Source organism: Populus nigra, chromosome 11 (genome assembly GCF_951802175.1).
Source record: "Populus nigra chromosome 11, ddPopNigr1.1, whole genome shotgun sequence".
Classification (NCBI taxonomy): Eukaryota; Viridiplantae; Streptophyta; class Magnoliopsida; order Malpighiales; family Salicaceae; genus Populus; species Populus nigra.
In genome coordinates, this window is record NC_084862.1 from 13,419,126 (window position 1) to 13,442,506 (window position 23,381).

Sequence of the window (23,381 nt, forward strand, 5' to 3'; positions counted from 1 at the left end):
ACAACCCGGCCAAACTTCCTAAAAGTCTTTTTCAGGTCTTGATATGCCACCCACGAGGGGAATCTCTCAAAGAACAGTTTAAGTTGGTCTATACCAGCAGGGGAATTGACAAAAGATGTCGGGGTAAAAGTTTTTGTTGGGGGTTCAGATGGAAGGATAGGGGAGGTTGTCTGGTTTGAAGGAGAAGTGACAGGATAATCTGTTGGATTTAGGAAAGGAGGTGTTATTTCGAGTGGTGGAGGTAGGGTCTGATTGTGGAGGTGTAAGATTGATGGTGCGAAGATGGGGGGCTGGTTTTTGGTGGAAGGTGCAGAGGATGCAGAGGGTGTCATTTTGGGAGAATTAGATCATTTCTACTAAATCAACTTTTACTCTGCACACAGATCTCTCAATCGGTGATGATGAGGTAGATCTGGGGGTGAAGGTTGAAGGTAGATCTGTAGAGCTGTTTAAGGTTGAAGGCTAATTTCGCAGACGTCCCTTGGCTGTTTCTTCCCTCTCTGCAGCGGCTTCGTGGAGGTGCTGGCGGCGGCAGCCTGGGGAGTGGATTCTGGAGAAGGAAAAGTCTATGATGATGCTGGTCCCCTCGGCTGGTTCCTGGTTCTGAAGAAAGTTGAAGTTGATGATGGTGGTGGTGGCGGCTTCCTCGGTTATTTCCTTTGTTCTGGAAAAGAAAAAAAATACCGGTGATGGCTCCACTACTCTGTTGGTGTTGTTCTTCAATCTCCTCCCTCTTCTTTGCCCGTTTCTTTCCCTCTGTTTTTTTTCTCTGTTTTTTTCGTTTCTTCCCCTCTCTTCTGTCCGTTTTTCCCTCCTTCCTCCTCCTCTTTCTTTCGGGGTCTCTCCTTTTTATAGGGGGAAAGGAGCTGGTCCCTTTTGCTAGTGCGCCTTAGGAGCAAATCACGCTGCGGCTGGTCGGCCATTGGGCGTGACTGTCGAGGTTTGGCTCCCTTGATTTCGGCAGCATGCGGGAAGAGGAAAGTGTCAAAACGACACTGTTCAAATTCTTTTTTTTATTATATATTTTTTTATTTGTGTGGACTCAAAAATGGGTTACAACAGCTATTACTAGATTTTTCTTTCCTGCACCCCTATATTTCTTGGAGTTGTTCTTAATTTGTTGTCACTCCAAAAATATATGGTCATCTTGAATCAAATTTGGTGTATTTTAACATCCATGCATATAGCTATCACTACATTTCTCTTTCCCGCACCCCTATATTTCTTGGAGTTGTTCTTAATTTGTTGTCACTCCAAAAATATATGGTCATCTTGAATCAAATTTGGTGTATTTTAACATCCATGCATATAGCTATCACTAGATTTTTCTTTCCCGCACCCCTATATTTCTTGGAGTTGTTCTTAATTTGTTGTCACTCCAAAAATATATGGTCATCTTGAATCAAATTTGGTGTATTTTAACATCCATGCATATAGCTATTACTACATTTCTCTTTCCCGCACCCCTATATTTCTTGGAGTTGTTCTTAATCTGTTGTCACTCCAAAAATATATGGTCATCTCTTGAATCAAATTTGGTATATTTTAACATCCATATAGCTATCACTACAGTTCTCTTTCCCGCGCCCCTATATTTCTTGGAGTTGTTCTTAATTTGTTGTCACTCCAAAAATATTAGGTTGTTGAATGTAACTGTGTGATAAAGGTTTGTTTATCTGGAAGGAAAGTTTTGGTTTTTGAAATAGAGTGCCCGCACCCCCCCCCCCCCCCCCACACACCACCACCTTTCGTTTTTCTTTAATAAGGAAGAACTTTTTATCTAAAACTTTTTTTATTTTATTTTTAAGCTCATTCCATTTTATAAACCTCAAAAGATAGATTACAAAGAGATGGAGAGTGATAAAACCAACAATCCTATATGAAACAAATACATAAATTATATAAAAATAATATATAAAATTTAGAATAAATAACTCACAACAAGATTTAACTTTTTAAAAAAATAGAATTCAAACTCAACTTTTAAATTCAGTATATACATACATACATGCATGCATGCATGCATGCATATATGAAGAAGAAAAAACACACATCTAGTACAACAATCACACACACTTATAGCCTATCTTAGAAATTATAATGTTCACGAGTCACCGGCTCGTATTATTACAATACATTCGGCAACATTCATAGAGAGTTCCAGCATGAGCTCAAGATAAGAATTCTACCCCATTATTAGCACATAGGCACTTGCTCAACATATAATAAAGTGACATAATCTTTTAAACTTAATGGGATTGTGTAGGCGTCGTCATCATCCCCATATACAGCATCAGTAACTCGAACAAGGTTAACAATATGTTGAAGAAGAAGCATTGGAGCATTAGTTGGCCTCATGCAATCTTCATTGATGTCCTTCCATCCATTTGCGACCATCTTTTGTATCTCTTCAATTGCTTTCTTTTCTGAGACATCATATTGTTTCATGAAGCATTCAACACCGGATGCACAGTCTCCCCTCTTTTGTTCATCCTTCAAACAAATATAGGATGTTATATAATGGTTAAAAAATAAACTTAGCATGACAAATTCGAAACACAAAAAAAAAAAAAAAGACAGGAATGGTCATGAGTAGAGCTCTGGTTCAATTTTGCGGATGCAAAAAAATAATTGAAAAATCAAGGAGAAACTATTTAGTATATCATAAGTTGAACTGGTTTACTTAAAAATAGAATTTGTGAATACTTTTCAATAAAAGTTCTACTAGATTGGTGGCTTGCGCTAAGCTACAGATCATATTAAAATTTTTATAACATTTAAAAAAAAAATTTCAGTATTGCTAATGTTAATGTTTTTTTAGTAATTTTTTAAAAATACTATACATAAGTTTATCTAAGCGACGCTACAACCCCCACAAGGTTGGTGGGAAATCTGCCTTTCGACGAGAATTGTTTTGTTGATTGGTGTTTTCCATTTTCTTGAATGAAATAAAGACTACTACTTCGATACTCGAGTACCTAAATCATCATCACAGGAAGGCTATTTATAGGGAAATGGCATGACGTTGTGTACTGCTATCAAAAGATGATGTAATTTTGATGCTGAATGAGTGTTTAAAAATATATTATTTTTTATTTGTAAATATATTAAAATGATATTTTTTATTTTTTAAATTTATATATTAAAAATATTTAAAAAATACTAAAAAAATAAATTTAAAACAAAAAATTTAAATTTTAACAAAAACAAAATTCAACCTAAATAGGATCACAACTAAAACATTTGTGTTAGGACTTTACTTTTTAAGTGTGTTCTAAAAGAAAAATAATAAATCATTAGACGTAAATATTAAAAAAAAAAGTGCAAAAGAGAGGGGGAAAGACAAGAGGGAATACATGTATGGAAACAAAAATATTACAGTCACTTAATTTCCCATATTACCCAACCAACTCTCTTTCAATATTACAAAAGATAAAAGATACTTGTATTCATTTATTAGGTCCCAACTGTTAGGATTATTATCATTAATGTGCATCAATTATTAATGAACTACACTTAGATTGATGGCTTGCGTTATGCTGCAGATCAGATTAAAATTTTTATAATATTCAAAAGAAATATTTTGGTATTGCTAATGTTTTTTTAGTAATTTTTTAAAAATACTGTACATAAGTTTATCTAATGTGACATGATTAATTTTATGGGTTCAAAAACAACTCAGACGACTAGTAAAAATATTGTTTGACTAAAAAAATATAAGATAATATTTTTTTAAAAAATTAGAATAGTAACATATTGGATCGATCTTGACTAATTTAGATTAAACTATCAGATTCACGACTCAGATTATAAAACTATAATAACCCTTGTATAAAGCGAATAAAAAAAATTAAAGATAATATAAATTATTTAAATGGTGAATGAGAATTCAATTATCAATATATCTAATAATTTATTTATTTATTGGGATTTAAAAATCATACCTCATGGCTCACTATGTCATTCATTAAACGACAGATCATCTTTCCAGCTTTCATAATATTTGGATTACTTTTTAGCCATTTATACTCCTCCTGTCCGGCAACTTCATCCATTTCAACGAAGGATGCTGCCACAATTACCCCATAAGCACTTGTGGCTAATCCATTGCGCACATACTCATCAAATGGTGGGACATGGCCTTCATCTGCCCACTGCGCCTCCACTCGGTAGGCTCTCGCCAATTCTTTGAACTAATAGCATACAAATAAAAAAGAATGTATTATGCTAGAAATAGAAAAAGAATGCATGAGCCTGGAGAAATATTCTTACTGCCTCCTTCACGTAATATAAGGTATAGGATCGTCCTTGCTTTCCCATATCACTCTCAGTTTCACTGAAAAGATTCAGAAGAGCTCTGTAAATAACTTTCAAGTACTCGGCAGGTAGTTGATCGATGGCATCCATGCAGCATCTGAAAATGAGACAGAAAATCACGTATCATTTCTTGAACATCTTTGTACGATTTAGAAGAGAGGCTATGAGGTAACTTAAAAATCACAGTGGATGTCCATATCCAGTGAACCCAACTGGGTTTGTGTATCCCAACTATGACCGCATCTCATCTCCCCCCTCTGCTCATCCTCCGTTCCTCTCTGGTTTTCACCCCTTCTTTCTTTGTGTTTTTGTTCTTCATAAAAGGTAACCCAGTCTCCCCTCTTCCATTCATTCGACACACCCTTCATGTGTTCGACTAAATGACCATTAGAGAATCAAAACTTTTCTTTTTTTATTTCTTCCTACCTGCCAACGTCCTACCCACAAACCGCTCAAACCTCTACCACCTTCTGTTATTATCCTGTAATCTTAGACATCACAACCTTTACAAAGGTTTAGAACCATCTTTAAACTTCCAGCTCTTCTTCATCTTCTTCTTTTTAAAGCCTACTATCTAAAGCTCCTGACACCTTAACCTCTAGCATTCAAAAGAACCACAAATGGCTCTCTAATCCTTTCCAATACCATCACACAACGACTCATAACCCACAAATGGCTCTCAAATTCTACTTTTACTTTGAATGATTACATAGCTGACCTATAGAGATTTGAAGAAGGAATTTCAAAAACATGGACAAGTAATTGCCCTTTTTCTCTCCAGAAGAAAAACAGCAGATTGGAGTAATTAGTACCTATAACTATTATTGTATCATTTCTTTGTTTTGCTGGATTTCAATAGCCATTATTGTATCCTTTCTTTGTTTTGCTGGATTTCCATAACTATTATTTTATCATTTCTTTGTTTTGCTAGATTTCCATCCACTAGATGGCCAGCTTAATATAATTCTTCGATATTCATATAAAAAGAAGAAGAAGAAAGGTTATGAGGTAACAAGAAACAAACCTTTCAATTGCATTAGTAAAATGTTGTATTTCTTCGAAAGATGCATATGCATCACATGTATCATCTAACAGTGATACAATTTTTGTATATTTCGTGACCACCATCCGCGAGAAAGCATATTGAGGCTCGAAATGGACTCCATTTGCCCAGAAATAGACCTCTACAATTCTATCTCTTGCATATGGAAACTCCACAGAAAAATTTAAATCATTCCACCACCTAAAATGTAAATAGCAACTGAGTAAAGAAATTCCAATAGAAACTTAGTTTGATATTTCTCTCTAATTTAAACAAAAAATTACCTCGAGAGAATGGAAAGCTCTTGTCGATGTATTAACTGAACTCGATTGAAATCTATCTTGGCAAACTTGAGTAGAGTGTCATTCCGAGACTCATCTTCTTCGTAGAAAGAGATGTATTTTCTAGCCTCTATTCTTGGTACGCCTTTGTGAAAGGGCCGGATCAAAGCATTCCTAATATGGTCTGCTAGACGTGGGCTTGATTGCATAGCCGAAGACTCCAGGTTTGCCTTTGTGAAAACAAGGGCTTCATCCAGTACCTGTTCTCCATGCACACTTAAAAATGAAGCTTCATACAAGCCCAGGATGCCTTTAACATCGTTGATGATTGTTTCCTTAAACTCTCCATCGGTGTCCTTGAACTTGTCGAACACAACTGATTCATAAAAAAACTCACTGCAAATTAATAATCTTAATTTGACCATAGATTACTTCTTGTAAAAGAAAGATAGATTTAGCACAGTTTAAAGTACCGTCCAAGAATTAATTCTTGAGATGTTAAGATTTAAGTTTTCCTCTGAAATTAACTAATGCTTTCATAGTGTCAAGGAATTAGTTTTGGAGATGTTAATTAAGGTTTGAAAGGCTATAAAGTGGAAGTATGCGCTCACCGCAAGGCATTTTGAATCCATGCTGTCTCAATACTCGAAATAGTAGTGACAAAGTGTAGAGATCAAAGTCATGCTTCTCAAGAAGATTAGGAAGGTCAGCAAAAATTTCTTTGAGGCTGTTTTCAATCTCGTCGTCAAAATGATATGACACACCAAGCCGACATAACAGATTAATGAATTCAATATGTTCCACTGGATCCCTTTTGGATGCCGTCAGCATGTCCTTCACATTTTCCTTCAACACTTCTACTTGTCGACTGTATGACTCGAATTCCTGCAGTGAAATATTCAGTTAATATAAATTGATAGCATTGAGTAATCATTAACGTGTTTTTTTCTACTCCATTGATAATGTTTTTTTTTGTCTTGATACTTAAAATCATTACAAGAAAAGCTAGCTACACTGCTATACACACAGAAGAGAAGTAGTATACCGTTTGTGGGAAGGAAAATGAAGCGAAGCTACAACCCCACAAGCTTGGTGGGAAATCTGCCTTTCGACGAGAATTGTTTTGTTGATTGGTGTTTTCCATTTTCTTGAATGAAATAGAGACTACTACTTTGAGTACTTTGATGCTCGAGTGCCTAAATCATCATCAAAGGAAAGCTATTTATAGGGAAATGGCATGACGTTGTATACTATACCTTTTATTTTATTGAACTCCTTAATAAAAAAAAAGATGAACGTGATTTTGAAGCTAAATGGGTGTTTAAAAATATATTATTTCTTACTTGTAAATATATTAAATAATATTTTATATTTTTAAAATTTATTTTTGATATTAGTATATTAAAAATATTTTAAAACACTAAAAAATTAAATTTAAAACAAAAAATTAAATTTTAACAAAAACAAAATTCAACCTCAATTCCACTCCAAATACGTTCACAACTAAAACATTTGTGTTAGGACTTAACCTTTTAAGTGTGTTCTAAAAGAAAAATAATAAATCATTAGATGTAAATATTTAAAAAAAAAAGTGCAAAAGAGAGGGGGAAAGAGAAGTGACACGATCAAAAGATTGATATTTTATTCAAAGTGCAGGAGTGTCAAAGTAATAAATAATCCGGCAAGACCAGGGTCAAACCACAAGAAGATGAACTATATATATAAATTACAAATTATAAAATGATATTGATGTTGAAGAGAACTTTAAGATGTGATAATGATGAAAAGATTAAACAAGGATAAAACCTTTTTACCTTGACATAATAAACTTAGCTAAACATTATGAAGAAGATAAACATAAATAAACTAGATAAGAATATAGTTATGATGAAAAGCATAAATAAAAGATTAATGAAAGCAAAACTTAAACATTACAAAAATACAAAGAAAGAAAACAAGAATATGATTTTGATCTGAAAACCAAGATGTCTAAATGTATGGCAAATGCCTCCTTTTATAGGCTAAAATTTAAAACTATTGATTGTTTGACTAACTATTTAGTTGGTGGCCAACTATTGACATGGTGGCTGGTTACAGACTTTGTTGGCTGGCCAAAACATCATTGCTAACATCAAAATTGGAGCACATAATCTTCATGAAAGTTGTGAGAAATTGTCTCAGCTTTCCAAAAAAAGAAGAATGAGCTTATTTAAACTTCTAGAACTCGAGATATAAGCTGAACATCGAATAATGTCTAGGCTACATGACAGATTCAGACGTCTCTTTTGTTGCTAAGATTTGAACTTGAAACCATCATATTTGAATCTTGGATTCTTCATGAATGTTTTAGGCCTATGTCTTAGCTTTCCATCAAGATAAAACAGATCTAAATTCAAGGTCTACAGCTCCAATGATGACTCAATAATCAAATGATGTTCCAGTTTGAATTGAACCAACATCTCTTCTCTAAGCTTAGCTTTCTTTTTGTCTTCTCAATTTTGATAGTTAAATACATCAATAAATCCTTTGAATTATAAGATATGTCTACATTTAAATTAAGCATTTAACATGCTTTAGTTAGGAAATTTAATGATACTTTAGTATAGTATGATGATATAAACTTTAATGAAAATGCACTTTCAAGAACTAATCAAGAAGAGAAAATAGGTAAAATCACTTTCCCATTTCACCGTAACAACTGTTCCCCTCGTCAAAACAAAAATATATTATAAATATTTTTTAAGTGTGATTAAAAGAATAATAAATCATTATATTGTGAAAATATTAACAATAAAAAACTAAAAAGAGAAGGAGAGAGAAAAGAGAACCAACCAACTCTCTTTCAATATTACAAAAGATAAAGGAAACTTGTATTCATTTTAAAACTTCAAAACTCTTCATACAGTATTTGATTTAGGATTGTAGGGAATTGACACAATATAAAGTGAAAAGATAGAATTAGAATTCTCATACCCTAAAATTACAACCACAAACTATACAAAAGTTAAGAAAATTTTGATATACCTCAATGCTCTTTTAATTCATAATTTTAATGAAAAAAATAAAACATCAACTATTGATATATAGGTAAATATCTACTTAAAAAACAATAAAAACACTAAGTAAGAAAAATAATTAAAATTACAAATTAAAACAATAACTTTTAAATTTAATTTGTAAATTTATTGGGTCCCAACCATGTCATGAATGAAATCATCTATCTCTCTATCTCAAAAAAGGCAACCTTATCTCTATCTCCAAAATGGCAACCTTATATAGATAAGGTTGCCTTTTCTCTTTCTAAATTTGATTGTACCTTTTAGAGATTCTATAATGAGATCTTCCAGTGAAAAATTATACGATTTAGCCAAATGTCGGTACAACAATTTAGGAGGATATGAGTTTTTTTCGTGACAAATATTGAGAGAGTACTTGTGTAAAGAAACGAGGTTATTGCATGTGCTATCGTTCCTTCTTGAATTAAAATTTTTTGGAACTTGAAAAATAATATTTAGATTATTGGAACTTGAACTGATTAGGCTAGTCGTGGAATTTTCTTTTTTTACTCAAAATTCAGAGTGGTACAATAAATCAAGGGCATCTTCAATGACAAAAAACGATTTTAAAGTGTGGCTTGGGGTGTTGGTGTTTTGCTCGGGCTAGACTTCTGGTGGTTCATCTGCCACCGTCTCTTCCCTTTCAGGATGAGGATAAGTGTGGCTTCGGGTGTTGGTGTTTTGCTCGGGCTCGGACACCAACAGTCCCGCCACAGCTGGACTGTTAGTGGTGGATTTTGACCCGGATTCTGGCTGTGTATTGGGAGGGGCAGCATGATTGGCTTGGGACCCTTGGTAGACCACATCGGTCCGCGTTTACGGCGTTTGAGCTGCCCGTCATAGGTGGCATATTGAATTTTTTTTCTCACAGGCAGCTTCCTCTATTTCTAGAGGAAGAAGACGATGAATGGGAATGAAACGGGCGCCGTTTCTAGTCTATGGCGGCTCTTTATCATTTGGTTCTTAAAGTTTTGACATTGTTTAATTAAGCCTCTGGTTCATATTTTAATTTGACCCCTGGATTTCGGCGCCTATTCACGTTGATCCCTGGAATTTAATTTCATGCAATTGTGACTCGAATTGTCCCTGAATTTTGATATTTCTTCAATTAAACCCCTGATTGCATTAATTAACTAAATCAAAGTTTAATTAAGACCTCAAACTTATTAATTCTTTAATTTTCTACCAAAATTAACTTTCAAAGCCATAAATCCACCATGATTAAACCCTCAAAACTTCCAAATCGGGTTGTCTTACCTTATTTTTTTAATTTAATTTATTTTAATCTCATTTTATTTTTATTTATAAAAATAGAAATAGAAAAAAAATGAAAAAAAATGAAAATTTAGGTTATGACAATTATATTCATAAATATCACTTTGCAAGACAATCTAATCAAAACATTTAACAATAAAAAAATTGAGATCCATAGTTAATATTTATTGGTTAATTAAATATCTGCCAATTATATTCATAAAAATTGGCAGATATTTAAACATGCCAAATGTTCTCATAGGAAAAAGTTAATATTTATTGTTATTAAGAAAATCACGAAATCCATAGTTATTCTTATTTTAGTCTTAAGCAATCACAAGCCTCTCTTTTTTTAATTTAACACATCGTAGTTTGATTGGTTGAAATTGAGAAATTTTTGTAAATAAATGGTTAAATCTGATCAAACTTTTTCATGAAGGTTGCCTTAATTCAAAAGAATTAATTCAAATATAATTATGCCTTATCTGTTATTTCATGCAAATCACTTACATTCAAAAATATATATATACATATACAAGTATACATTACACTAACGAAGCTTTTTTTTTTATTTGGATTTTATCACATTCTTTTCAAGAGTGAAACTAGTCTCATTCGGGGTTTGTACATATCTCTCCCAACAAGTGCACTTTCTAGAAATCGAACTTGTATTCTCATTTTTTCAGGGATATAACAGTATCTGTTATTTCATGCAAATCGCTTACATTTAAAAACATATATATACATGCACAATTATACACATTACACTAATGAAGCCTCTAATTTCCCATTGAAACCTCTAATTCAAATCAATCAATCCCAATGGTAAAAACAAAAATCGATCAATTTTTATGTCGATCGATTTCTAAGTCGATGATAAAAACAAAAATTAATTGGTTTTTCATCTTATTTTCTATAAACATGTGGTTTACATTCTATCTTTTTGAAAATCAGATTCAAGATTATTGTCAAACACTGTGTATAGGTTCAATCTGATTTATAATTCTACTCAATCAAAAGTTTTGATCATGGCCATCTATAAGCTAACTTTTCAAACATCTTACATGCTTTTGGATTGTGACTTTCTCTTGCCCTTATAGATTACATTCCAAACAGGGAAGCCGCCTACGTTTAAATTTTCATGAACCACTTGTCTTTGAATCAATTCTACATGTGGTCGATATGAAAGAGATTTATTAGGATATTTGGTAAATTAATTAGGATTTTATTTTTAGTTGATCATGTTTTTCTGTTTACGGATATAAAAGATTTTCAATTTGAAATATATACTTCTATATTCGGAAATCTAGAGAATACTTATATTAAATTATATTAAATTGTTAAAGCATTGATGAAAATATAGACAGCAGATATATGAAAAATAGAGAAAATGATTTTGTTCTTGAAAAGAGGGAGAAATTATATTAAATTTTCATGAACCACTTGTCTTTGAATCAATTCTACATGTGGTCGATATGAAAGAGATTTGCTCACTTTTAATTACAAATTAAAAATTTAGAAATAATTCAAAACATAAAACAAATCCAATCATTGAAATTTTGAAAGTTTATAAGAAATTAAGAATTTTAAAAAATTTAAACTGGGAAATTTCGAAATTGCTCCCTTGTTTTATGGCTGAAGCCAAGGAAATTAAGGAAGCCTAAACAAAAAATTCAAAATTTCTCTCCAAGCTTCATTTTTTTTTAAAAAAATGATCGTGGGGATGGAAATTTCATAATTGTAGACTAAATTATTTTTATTTAATTCTTAAGATTTCCCCCAAAAAAATTAATTTTATTTAAATGGAAAAGAGATTTATTAGGATATTTGGTAAATTAATTAGGATTTTATTTTTAGTTGATTATGTTTTTCTATTTATGGTTATAAAAGATTTTCAATTTGAAATATATACTTCTATATTCGGAAATCTAGGGAATACTTATATTAAATTATATTAAATTGTTAAAGCATTGATGAAAATATAGACAGCAGATATATGAAAAATAGAGAAAAGAGGGAGAAATTATATTAAATTATCAATAGTATGATATCTTAGTTTGACAATAAGGATTAGTTCTGAAACAAATTATATTAAAACATCTTAGTTTGATTTTCAAGATGAGATATTTTTGCAAATAAGTGGTTAATTAAATCTGATCAAACTTTTTCATGAAGGCTCTCATATGTCGAATTATTTCAATTATAATTCTGCCTTATCTGCTATTTAATACAAATTGCCTCTAATTCAAATCAATCGATCCCAAAGAAAAAAACAAAAATTGATCGATTATTAAGTCTTTGATCATGCAGTTGAAGTTCTGTGTTTTCGAAAATTATAGATTTTACATGCATTTGGATTGTGACTGCATGCTTTTTTGACCTTATAGATGCATTTCAAACAGGGAAGCCGCCTACGTCTAAATTTCCTGTGTCAAGATTTTTATGAACCACTCCATATAGATAGTCTGCTTGTGTGTGGTCGTTGTGAAAGAAATTTCCTCACCTTCTTACAGTACATTAGAAATTTTCAAATTTAGTAATAATTTAAAACATAAAAACAAGTCCAATCATTGAAATTTTGAAAGCTTTTAAGAAATTTAAAATTTTTAAATTTTTAAACTGGGAAATTTGGAAATTGCTCTTTGTTTTATGGCTCCAGCCAGATTATTACTCACGTTTGGAAGCTAGTGGAAGATGTTAGAGAATAATATAAATCATATCTTGAAACCTCATCTAACAACTTAAACTTTTGGTTTGAAATGGTTCTTTGACATAATATCAGAACCTTAATGATCAAGCGGTTACGAGTTCGAATCTCATTATTCTCATTTATTTAATAAAAAATTAAATACAAGTTAGTATGAGTCTGTGCAAATTTCAAGTTCAAATGACTTTTACTTGAGGAGATTTGTTAAAAAATAATATAAATCATATTTTAAAACATCACATAATAGCTTAAGTTTTAAGGTTGTGATGGTTTTCTAACAGAAAAAAACTAAAAACAGAAAAAGAGGAAGGCCAAGGCAATTAAGGAAGCCTAAATAAAAAATTCAAAATTGCTCTCCAAGCTTTAAATTTTTTCAAAATATGGTAAACCCTAACTGCCATCCACCACCATAAATGGCATGGCTGACTTTGGGTCATTTGTGTCACATTTCCAACAATTATAACATAATAATAGATTATAATTTAACAACTCATTATATTTAACAGCATTGTATAAAAAAAACGATGCAGTAAACCGTTACATAATTAAGAGTAATTATGCAAGATCTAATTACAAAAGGTATCATAAAGACTATATTTTTATTTTTATTAGACAAGCTAGGACCAAAACTTTTTAAAATAAATGGAGCATCCCTTTGGGACTGAGAGAGTCAAAATGAAATAAATTATTTTTGAACATTCTCTTCAGTAATTAGATAATGCAAGAATTAATCTCTCTGTTTCCAGCAGTAGATTCTGTAAATTCTATTTCAACTAACAGTCAAATCAAACATGTTAAATAAGTGATCAGAGTTTATCTATTTGAGTTTTAAATTATTGAAGATATTTGTTTTGCAACCTTCCTCTGTCTCTAGGCCTAGGCCTCTGACTTGCCCAAGCAGTAGAATGAATTTTAAAGCATATTATGCATACTTTAACTATAAATGGTGTTGTAACCTATTTTTGGGTCCCCACAAAAAAAATAAAAATAAAAAGCCCAAAGGAGGTTAGAAAAATAACAGGAGGTAGGAGCGCTCAGAAAATGGTCGGAAAATTGGTCAAGGAGGTTAAAAATACAAAGATTTGATTTTTGACAATATATTCTTGAAGGATGAGAGCCCTGTTGAGAAGGAAAATTTGAATTTTGAGGAGAAAAGCCCAAATTTGGATGTTTATGGACTTAATTGGATTTTTATGTTTCAATTTATAGAGGATTTGATTGCAAGATAAATTGATTTTAAGTCAATTTGGGCTTTAATTAGAAGAAATTAAAGTTCTGGGGCCACATTATAATTTTTAGGAATTTATTAGGTCAAATCAAGGGCTTAATTGCATAGATATTGAAGTTTAAGGGCCAATTAGGGACTTAATTGAGAAAATTCGAAACCAGGGACCAATTTGGAAAAGGCGCGTAAATCAGAGGGGCTGTTTTGGATTTGATCCAGGGCCAAATTGAAGAAATTAAAAACTGGAGGACTGATTTGAAAATGGCGCAGGGAAACCAGGTGACACGTCGCCTGTTACTGTTCACTTTCTTCCTCAAAAAGCTGCCCGAGTGGCTGCTTTCCAGGCGCATTTTTCGGCTCGTCTGGCCTTCAAATTCGACAAAACGTGCACCAACATGTCCACCTGAAACCCCTTTATCCTGGAGAATGGTCCGGTCGGGTCGAAATATTTAGAAACGGCTCCGTTGAGTGGCTCAAAGTGGCCACCTCGGGCAGTTCACAGCCTTGAGCTGCCAAATTTGGCAGCTCGAGGTGCACACTTTGAACCAACGGTTTGGATTCCTCGAGTCGAATCAAGGGCTGAAAATTTTCCCCAATATAGACAATATGACCCTCTTACACCGCCTATAAATAGAATCTCTGTTAAAGACCTGGAGGAGGAGAAAATCGGGTCCAAAGTCAGCCAAAAAACCAGCATTTTCGCCCAATTTCTGCAGATTTCTTCCTCTACTCCCCCTCAGCCAACCGACCTCTCCCTCTCATCAACAGCCCACCATTTTCCCCTTCAGCCAACCGACCTTCCCTCTCTGTTAACACAGCCCCCCAGAAACGGCTCTCCCGCAATCTTCCTCCTCACTGGCTATTTCCTCTACAACAGCGCTGCAACAGCAACACCAAAAAAAATTGACATGACAGCACTGCAAGATTTAGCAGCTTCAGCCTCTGCACTGTAACCTTCAGCAACAGCGCTGTGACCAGTCTCGCCTCTGCACCAGCAGCTGGTCCTAGTCGCCGGCTTTTCCATATCTCTTCCCCATCACCCTAGAAGTAGTCGTGTTTTCTTCTCTGCACCGGGAGCAAGAAGCAGCAGGGCCATAGGTTACTCCTCCAGCAACATTCTTCATTTCCCTGCAGAAATTGCACTTTTCGTAGCAACACCGAAGGGCCACCATTGAGAGAAACCATTGTACACTGAGGAGGACGAACAGCTGACAGAAGGAAACACCCGAGATCAAGAGGAGAAGAACCAAACAGAAGCAAAGGAGGAAGGAAAACAGAGGCGGGTGCATCTGCATAAAGGAGAAGAAATACTGCAGAAAAAAAACAGTTGCTGACATTTAGCTTCTCAGCCACTGCCACCGTCAGAACCACCAGGAGACCTCGTCGGCTGCCTCTCCACCGCCACCAGCATCAAAGGGAGTGTTCGCCATCGTCTTCAACATCGCTTCTGCCACCAGGTTTGTTTCTCCTTCTCGTCGCTGTGCATGCACCATTTCCTTGCATTTCACTAGTTACTTACTGTGCATATGCACAGTAACCCGGTTACTATGCTGGTGTACAGTAACCAGTCCATACTTGTTTTGGGCTGGAACCCCAGCCCAGCCCATGCTGCTGGGTTGAGTCCAGCCCTGTAGAAAGTAAGCCCATGATGTTGGGCTGATTTCGGCCCATTTTCCTTTTGGGCCGGGTATGGCCCATTCAAAAGTTTTCTTCAAATATGTATTCAAAAAATCTGTGATTTTCTGCAAGTTTGTATTTTTGTACTATAAAGATACAAATCCGGTATGAAAATACCCGGTTTTCGTCAACAAAAAAATGTTTATTTTAAAAAAAATGTTTTGTTTTCATGCATACGGCCAATACCCTAACATTGTTTTTACGTCTTTTATCGAAAAAACAAATATTTGAAGTCTCAAAAATGTGTTTTCGCATGGATTTCTTAAACACAACAAAAATCATTTTTCTTGCATTTCTGGATTTTACAACATGTTTGTAAAACTCCAAAGGGTATTGGCCAATATTCCAAAAAATATAAAAATCTTATTTTGGGGGAATTCATCTATTATTCACCACAAATGTTTGGATAAAGAAATCCTTAAAGGACGAATATCCAAAATATTATTGGGGATAATTTGTTATTATTCACCACTAATGTTTGGATAAAGAAATCCTTAAAGGACGAATATCCAAAATATTATTGGGGATAATTTGTTATTATTCACTGTTAATATTTGGATAAAGAAACCCGGAGTGGTAAATATCCAAAATAATTTTCTAGGAATAATAAATCCGCACATATCCTTGAAAGAAGCCTTGATTATAATCGAGGACATTTCAATTTTTTTTTACTCCACGGTTTACCAGTTGTGAAAGTATAAAATACTAAGACAAAAAAAATAGGTTTTAAAGCACCCTAGATTTCGTTCATCAGAGCCGACTTATCTTAGGAAAGTGATGGGATTAGAGAACATCAACACCATAACATTTATAAGGCAAATCAAACACCAAGCAGCTTACCTTAGGTAGGGCGTACTAGGGGTGCTAATACCTTCCCTTTACGCAACCAGTCCCTTGCCTTAGAATCTCTGAAAGACCAGTTAGGTTTCCTAGTGACCATAATACTAGGTGGCGACTCCCTTTTTCAAAACAGAAAGACCCCAATATCAACCCCCGCAAACGAAGGATTGGGTCGCCGCGACGTCGAGCTCTCGGGAGGGTGCGACAGGATGGCGACTCCGCTGGGGACCCTTGGACTAAGCTTGGTATGTGTTTTTTTTTGTTATGCCATGTGTTGTTGTTTTTTTTACTATGAATGATACTCTGTTTAAAAGCTTTAGCATGCATCTTTACATCCTATCATGCATGGTATATCAGATATGGATATAGATTTTATTGCACCCTATCATGCATCACTTGTATTATTACTATCTTGTCGAGAGCACACACATTAAACTTTAAGTTAGGTGGGGGACTAGCAGCTTGCCTTATGACTTGAGTCAAGGTTTAAGTTTGTGTAAACCCCAACTCTTTGCTGAGTGTTTAGACTGATAGTGATTGGTACATGTGCCATCCCACTATCTGCTAAACCCCCATATTGCCTTTATGAGGGCGATCACTGGGACAGCAAGAGACCCTTTTTTAGAGACCAAGTAGTAAACCTACCCTATGTCTCACGTAAAGGAACTAGAACATATCCTTAAGGTTGTATGCTCCATAATATCTTTTGCATCAAAACCCCAAGGCATTTTGAACCACAGGATTTGTGAACAAAACGGCCACCATTGCTAAATTTTTCATCATAGAATATATAAAAAATTCTGAAATGTCACAATTGACTGAAGGAGACTGCCTTAGAAGCGATGCTAAGAAACTGTCACCAATCAAGAACCTGAATTGCATTATGAATGAGGTGAACAAGTTAACGACTCACTTTCAGAATGTGGATAAGGATGCATTTTTTAGTAGATAAGGACGTTTGATGGAAATTGCAAGGGTAGAAGTTTTAAGCCCAGATGTGCGAACCATAGTTCATTTTGGCACAGACTACCGATGTTTTTCTTTTGGAAGCATAGACCTATGTCCCACTATGTAGGAATATGGATGTTGACTTTAAGATCTGACAAGATCATCCCCGGACTATCAAAACTGCTCAGAATCTCCAACTTGAAAAAGTTTTTGGAAAAGAATGCTACCGATCTGAAATGGAGGATGCTAGAAATTGAACTGGAAAAGAAGTTGGGATTAGAAAAAGAGAGATTGATTGCCCTGGGCATATTTGGCCTTGTGTTGTTCCCAAGCTAGACGGGTTTAGTGAGCTTGGAGGCCGCTGCTGCTTATGTAGAGTATGAGAATACACAAATCAATCCAGTGGCTGCTATTTTAGCTGAAACCATCTTGACGCTTAATCATTGTAGGAGGACCAGAAAAGGGGCAATGAGATGTTGCACGCAGTTGTTGTATATCTGGATGGTTAGCCATATCGAAACAAAAAAACCTATCTTCAATAATTTTTGGTGGTTCACCCAAAGACCCCTGAAGTTAGTAGAAGAAGAAGAATGGGGAGATCTAGACAACCAAGGTTGGGTTGAAAAATTAGAAGGTTTGCCTAATAGTGACTTCAAGTGGAGAGCCCCATGGGTAACAACAGTAAAAGTCCTAATGAGTTGTGGACAGAGACGTTGGGTGCCATTGGTGGGGATTACAGGCTATATGAGTTATGCTCCTGCCCTGGTCGTAAGGCAACTTGGGGGCATGCAATTTGTTCCAAGAACTATGGGAATTGCTCAATTCTTTGGTTTGTTCAAAGATCCCATTGCACAAGAAGTTTTGGAGATCATCAAACAAGATTGGAAGCATCTGGTTTTGGTTGAGATAGAAGGTTTGAAGGATCCAAGTGCAAGTGAAGGATATGCAAGATGGAGAGATTTAGCATCTTCAGCCATGCCTTATGTAGGGGCCAAATCTCCCCAAACTATAGAAGAGTCTATTAAGAGGAAAAGGGTCAATAATGAAGAGGAGTTGAGAAGACAAGTGCAAAAACTTCGAACAGAGTTGAGCAAAAGCAGAAGAGACAAGGCAATGTTGGAAGAAATGATGATAAACGAAGATAAAATGAGAGCATTTCTAGATGAGCAAATACAATCTAGAGACGCGAGAATAACAAAGCTTGAGTTAAAGCTAATTGAAGAGAAGATTGCTAGGAAAGAAGTGAGAAGGAGCTAGGAGGGATTAGTTTGGATTGGATGCAAAGTTGCTTTGAACTTGAAGCAATGGAGGTTGACTTTAAAGATTGCCAAGGAAGCACAAAATATACCCAAGAAAAATTTGCACAAGTTCAATTCGAACTGATGGATAGGATTAGGAAGTATGAGGATTTGAACAAGAAATATTGGAGTTGGAAAACCATTCGACGGATATTGTAAAGGAAGAGAGTAAAAGGAAAGGTTTTAAGGTTATTGAAGCAGAGTTAGCGGTTAAGACAAATGAGATAAAAGTTATGAGGATAAAAACTTGACAAGAAGCGCGAAAAGGTGGAAGTATTTGGACAATGGAAAAATACAAGGATCAAATCGACGCTAACAATGCTGCTTTGAATCAATGCGTGAAAAGTGGGAAGGGACATCATTCGCTATCGCCGAAGCCTAGCTAAAATCGATGCCTTTTTAGGGAAGATTGAGAATCGCGGCTTTGCCTTTTTTACCTTTGGCTAGAGAGTTTGTGGAGGAAAGGAAATAAATTTATCAAGCATTGATGAAAAGGGCGTTGACCCATCTTCTTATGCAAAATCTGTCTCTTGATGAACATGATTCAAACAAACGACTTGAAAGGCAGTACTCCTAGCAATGTGACAAGAGAGCCTATGTTTATAAGGTGGTGGATGTTATTCGTTCACAAGAAGGTTGCATCCATACCCAATATACAAAGCATTCTTTATGACAATGATGCATTATGTCATGCATTTTCTTATACATCTATGCACGCACCAGATTAAGAAACATAGGTCCCCCTTCTAGAATCCACAACACTCGAGAAAGAAAAATGGAAAATGAAGAAAGGCCACAACCAAAAGCTCAGTACCAGAGAAAACTTGAAGGAGTTTGGAATGATGTTGCGCACCTAATCGGTTTGCTCAAGCAAATGTTTTGAGATAATTTTTCCTTTAATGAGATCATGCATTTTCAAAAGTTCATCTTGATGTTTTTACACATCACTTTCCATTTTCAAATCGGATCTTTCAAAACAAACATCTACATTTTACACTGAGAATGAATGGCCAAACTTAAGAATACATAGTAGCTATAGAAGAGGAAGATGTTGATGAAAATAGGACAACGTGAACAAGCTCGGAAACCCGCTAGAGAGGAGCTGAAACCATAGATTCGGGCAATGAAAAAAAATAAGAGAAAAATTGAAGATATGGATGACATGATTGCTAAACCTAGAGAAAGAGAGAATCATGTCCAAATATTGAAGGAATTGTCTTGAAAGAAGTATAAGTTGAGGCTTAACCACAAAGTGTTCATTCGGGTTGAAATCTGGGATGTTGTTGGGATTTCAATTAAGCTACAGTTCGGGTGCATCAACAACACGGCTGAGTATGAAGCTTACATTCTTAGTTTAGAGGCTGCATTAGAGATGAACATAAAAAGATAGATGTGTATGGAGACTCAATGTTGATCATTTGCCAAATAAAAGGAGAATGGCAAACCAAGAAAGAGAAGCTAAGGCCTTACCAAGAATACCTGTCTAAGCTGACTGGAGAATTTGAGGAAATAGAGTTCACCCATCTAGGAAGGGAAGGAAACCACTTTGCAGATGCTTTGGCTACACTAGCATCTATGGCCAAAATAGACTTCGGGCACAAGGTACAACCAGTACACATCAATATCAGAAATAACCCAGCTCATTGTTGCTCAGTCGAAAGAGAAGTGGATGGAAACCCTTGGTACTATAATATCAAGAATTTCATCCAAAAAAACCAGACATATCCCATGGGGGCATCCGAAATCAACAAGAAGACTTTGAGAAGGTTGGCAATGGATCTTGATGGGGAAATTTTGTATAAGAAATCATCGGACAGAACTTTATTGAGATGTTTGGATGACGTAGAGGCAAAAAGTGGTGAAGAAATTTATTGAGAGAGATTTGATTTGTCAGTATGGTCCACTAGAAAAAGATTATAATTGATAATGCCCAGAAATTCAATTGGCAAGATGATAATAGAACTCTGCGCTAAATGGAAAATCATGCATCCCATTTCCTCGCCATGTAGGCCAAAGATGAATGGTGCGGTAGAAGCTACTAACAAGAATGTCAAGAAGATTATTTAGAAGATGGTAGTCACGTACAAGTGTTGGCATGAAATGTTGCCATTGGCCCTTTACGCATACCGCACCGCAGTCTGAACCTCAATAGGAGCCACCCCATATACGTTGGTATATGGAATGGAGGCGATGATGCCTTTAGAAGTGGAAAACCCCTCATTAAGAGTTTTGGTAGACTCTGAGTTTAGAAGAGTTGGAATGGGTAAAAGTTAGATATGAATAGTTGAATATGATCAGTGAAAAGAGATTAGCTGCAATCTGTTATCATCAATGATGGCCTAATCATATGATAAGAAGGTCTGACCTCGAGAATTCCATGAAGGAGATTTTGTACTGAATATAGCCTTTACCAGAAGAGGATCAAAGTAAAAGGGCGCCAAACAAGGAGGGCCCTTACCTGTTAAAGAAAACATTCTCGAGAGGAGCTTTATTTGTTATCTAGAATGGATGGAGAATATCTAGTTAAATCTGTGAAGGCTGACTCTATAAAGAAATACTATGCTTCCCGATCAATAAAAAAGGTGCAGCCATGAATTCTCATTGTAAAGAACCTTTTTTTCATAAAACGTATGATCTCATAGCATTTGAAATCTTTTACTTAAAAGAACTGTTTTAATGCATGACTAAGGAGATGACTCCATCAATTGGAGAGAATCAAATCAAATCTAAACTTGGCATATTTATGCACACTACACTGGGGGCAAGAAGTGTACGAAGTACACATAGGGGTCCATAGCGAACCAAAGCCCAAAGGGGTATCATCATAAAAACTTCTAAAAAACATCTTTTACTAATTGCATTGAAAGTTTCAGTTTTTATGAACAAAACCAAATCTTTTGAGCTTTTCCTTTTGAAATAATAATATAGCACAATACTCAATGAAGCAAGAAAAGGGCCCCATAAGAAACTAGAGATCTCTTCATTAAGAGGATATGGTATATTTCGGTTCATGAGAAAAGGTTGAAACAAGAGCTCGAAGAAGTTTACGATGAAAGGGGGACCTATGTTTCCAAGATAGGTAACAAAAACATACATGCATATTGACCATAATGCATTGCTTTCAACATGTGTCAGATCGGTGTTTCATCACCATTTCTCAGGTAGTGCGTTTTCTAACCCTACCTCATTTTGAGCGTGCCTTTGAGCCCTCACTTCTTAGGTAGTGCGTTTTCTAACCCTACCTCATTCTGAGTGTGCCTATGAGCCACCACCATTTAGGTAGTGTGTTTTCTAACCCTACCTCCTTTTGAGCGCGCCTTTGAGCCCTCACTTCTTAGGTAGTGTGTTTTCTAACCCTATCTCCTTTCAAGTGCGCCTTTGAGCCATTGTCAACATTTTTTTGGGTAGGTCACCCATTACAATGCGACCAATTCTCCATGTTTTTTTATTTGGGTGGGTCACCCATTACAATGAGACCATTCTTCCACCTGGGTAGGTCACCCATTACAATGAGACCATTCTTTTCTTTATCTTGGGTAGGTCACCCATTACAATGAGACCGCTCTTTTCTTTTATCTTTGGGTAGGTCACCCATTACAATGAGACCAACATTTTTCTGGGTAGGTCACCCATCACAATGAGACCATCATTTTGTTTCTGGGTAGGTCACCCATCACAATGAGACCACCATCTTCCATTTGGGTAGGTCACCCATTATAACGCGACCACTTCACATTTTTTTTTCTATCTTCCACCTGGGTAGGTCACCCATTATAACACGACCACTTCACATTTTTTACCATCTTCCATTTGGGTAGGTCACCCATTATAACGCGACCACTTCACATTTTTTTTCTATCTTCCACCTGGGTAGGTCACCCATTATAACACGACCACTTCACTTTTTTTCTATCTTCCACTTGGGTAGGTCACCCATTATAACGCGACCACTTCACATTTTTTCTATCTTTCCCCCTGGGTAGGTCACCCATAACAATGAGACCACTTCATATTTTTTCCATCTTCCATCTGGGTAGGTCACCCATTATAATGAGACTGCACTTCACACCATTCCATCTGGGTAGGTCACCCATCATAATGAGACCGTTTTTCACATTCTTTCCACCTGGGTAGGTCACCCATAACAATGAGACCACTCCATATTTTTTTCTATCTTCCATCTGGGTAGGTCACCCATTATAATGAGACCGCACTTCACATTCTTTCCATTTGGGTAGGTCACCCATCACAATGAGACCATTTTTTCTGGGTAAGTCACCCATTAGAATGAGACCATTCTCCATCTTTTTTTTACTTGGGTAGGTCACCCATTATAATGAGGCCACTCTCCCCCTGGGTAGGTCACCCATAAGAATGAGACCACTCTTTCCCTTTTCCACTTGGATAGGTCACCCATCATAATGAGACCATCATTTTTTTTCTGGGTAGGTCACCCATCAGAATGAGACCATTCTCCATCTTTTTTTTTACTTGGGTAGGTCACCCATAATAATGAGGCCATTCTTCCCCTTGGGTAGGTCACCCATAAGAATGAGACCACTCTTTCCTTTTCCACTTGGGTAGGTCACCCATCATAATGAGACCATCATTTTTTTTCCTGGGTAGGTCACCCATTAGAATGAGACCATTCTCCGTTTTTTTTTTACTTGGGTAGGTCACCCATAATAATGAGGCCATTCTTCCCCCTGGGTAGGTCACCCATAAGAATGAGACCA

The 23,381-nt window shown here is 35.4% G+C and overlaps 1 protein-coding gene across 1 annotated transcript; it reads right to left on the reverse strand.

The window, feature by feature from the left end:
- Positions 1-2,196: 2,196 nt before the first annotated feature.
- On the reverse strand, positions 2,197-6,784 carry LOC133706251 (probable terpene synthase 6). Its single transcript, XM_062131744.1, has 7 exons — positions 6,686-6,784; positions 6,252-6,525; positions 5,644-6,016; positions 5,342-5,560; positions 4,273-4,414; positions 3,945-4,193; positions 2,197-2,493 (listed from the first exon to the last, which is right to left on the reverse strand). The coding sequence occupies exons 1-7, from the start codon at positions 6,782-6,784 to the stop codon at positions 2,197-2,199; spliced, it is 1,653 nt and encodes a 550-aa protein (XP_061987728.1).
- Positions 6,785-23,381: the final 16,597 nt, after the last annotated feature.

Bases quoted from the DNA above. Each gene is read 5' to 3' on its own strand.
- LOC133706251 (XM_062131744.1), bottom strand. From the start codon at position 6,784: ATGGAAAACACCAATCAACAAAACAATTCTCGTCGAAAGGCAGATTTC. The intron at 6,017-6,251 runs GTGAGCGCATAC...TTTATGAATCAG, and splicing joins TGGATTCAAAATGCCTTGCG to TTGTGTTCGACAAGTTCAAG. The intron at 5,561-5,643 runs GTAATTTTTTGT...TTTACATTTTAG, and splicing joins GAGCTTTCCATTCTCTCGAG to GTGGTGGAATGATTTAAATT.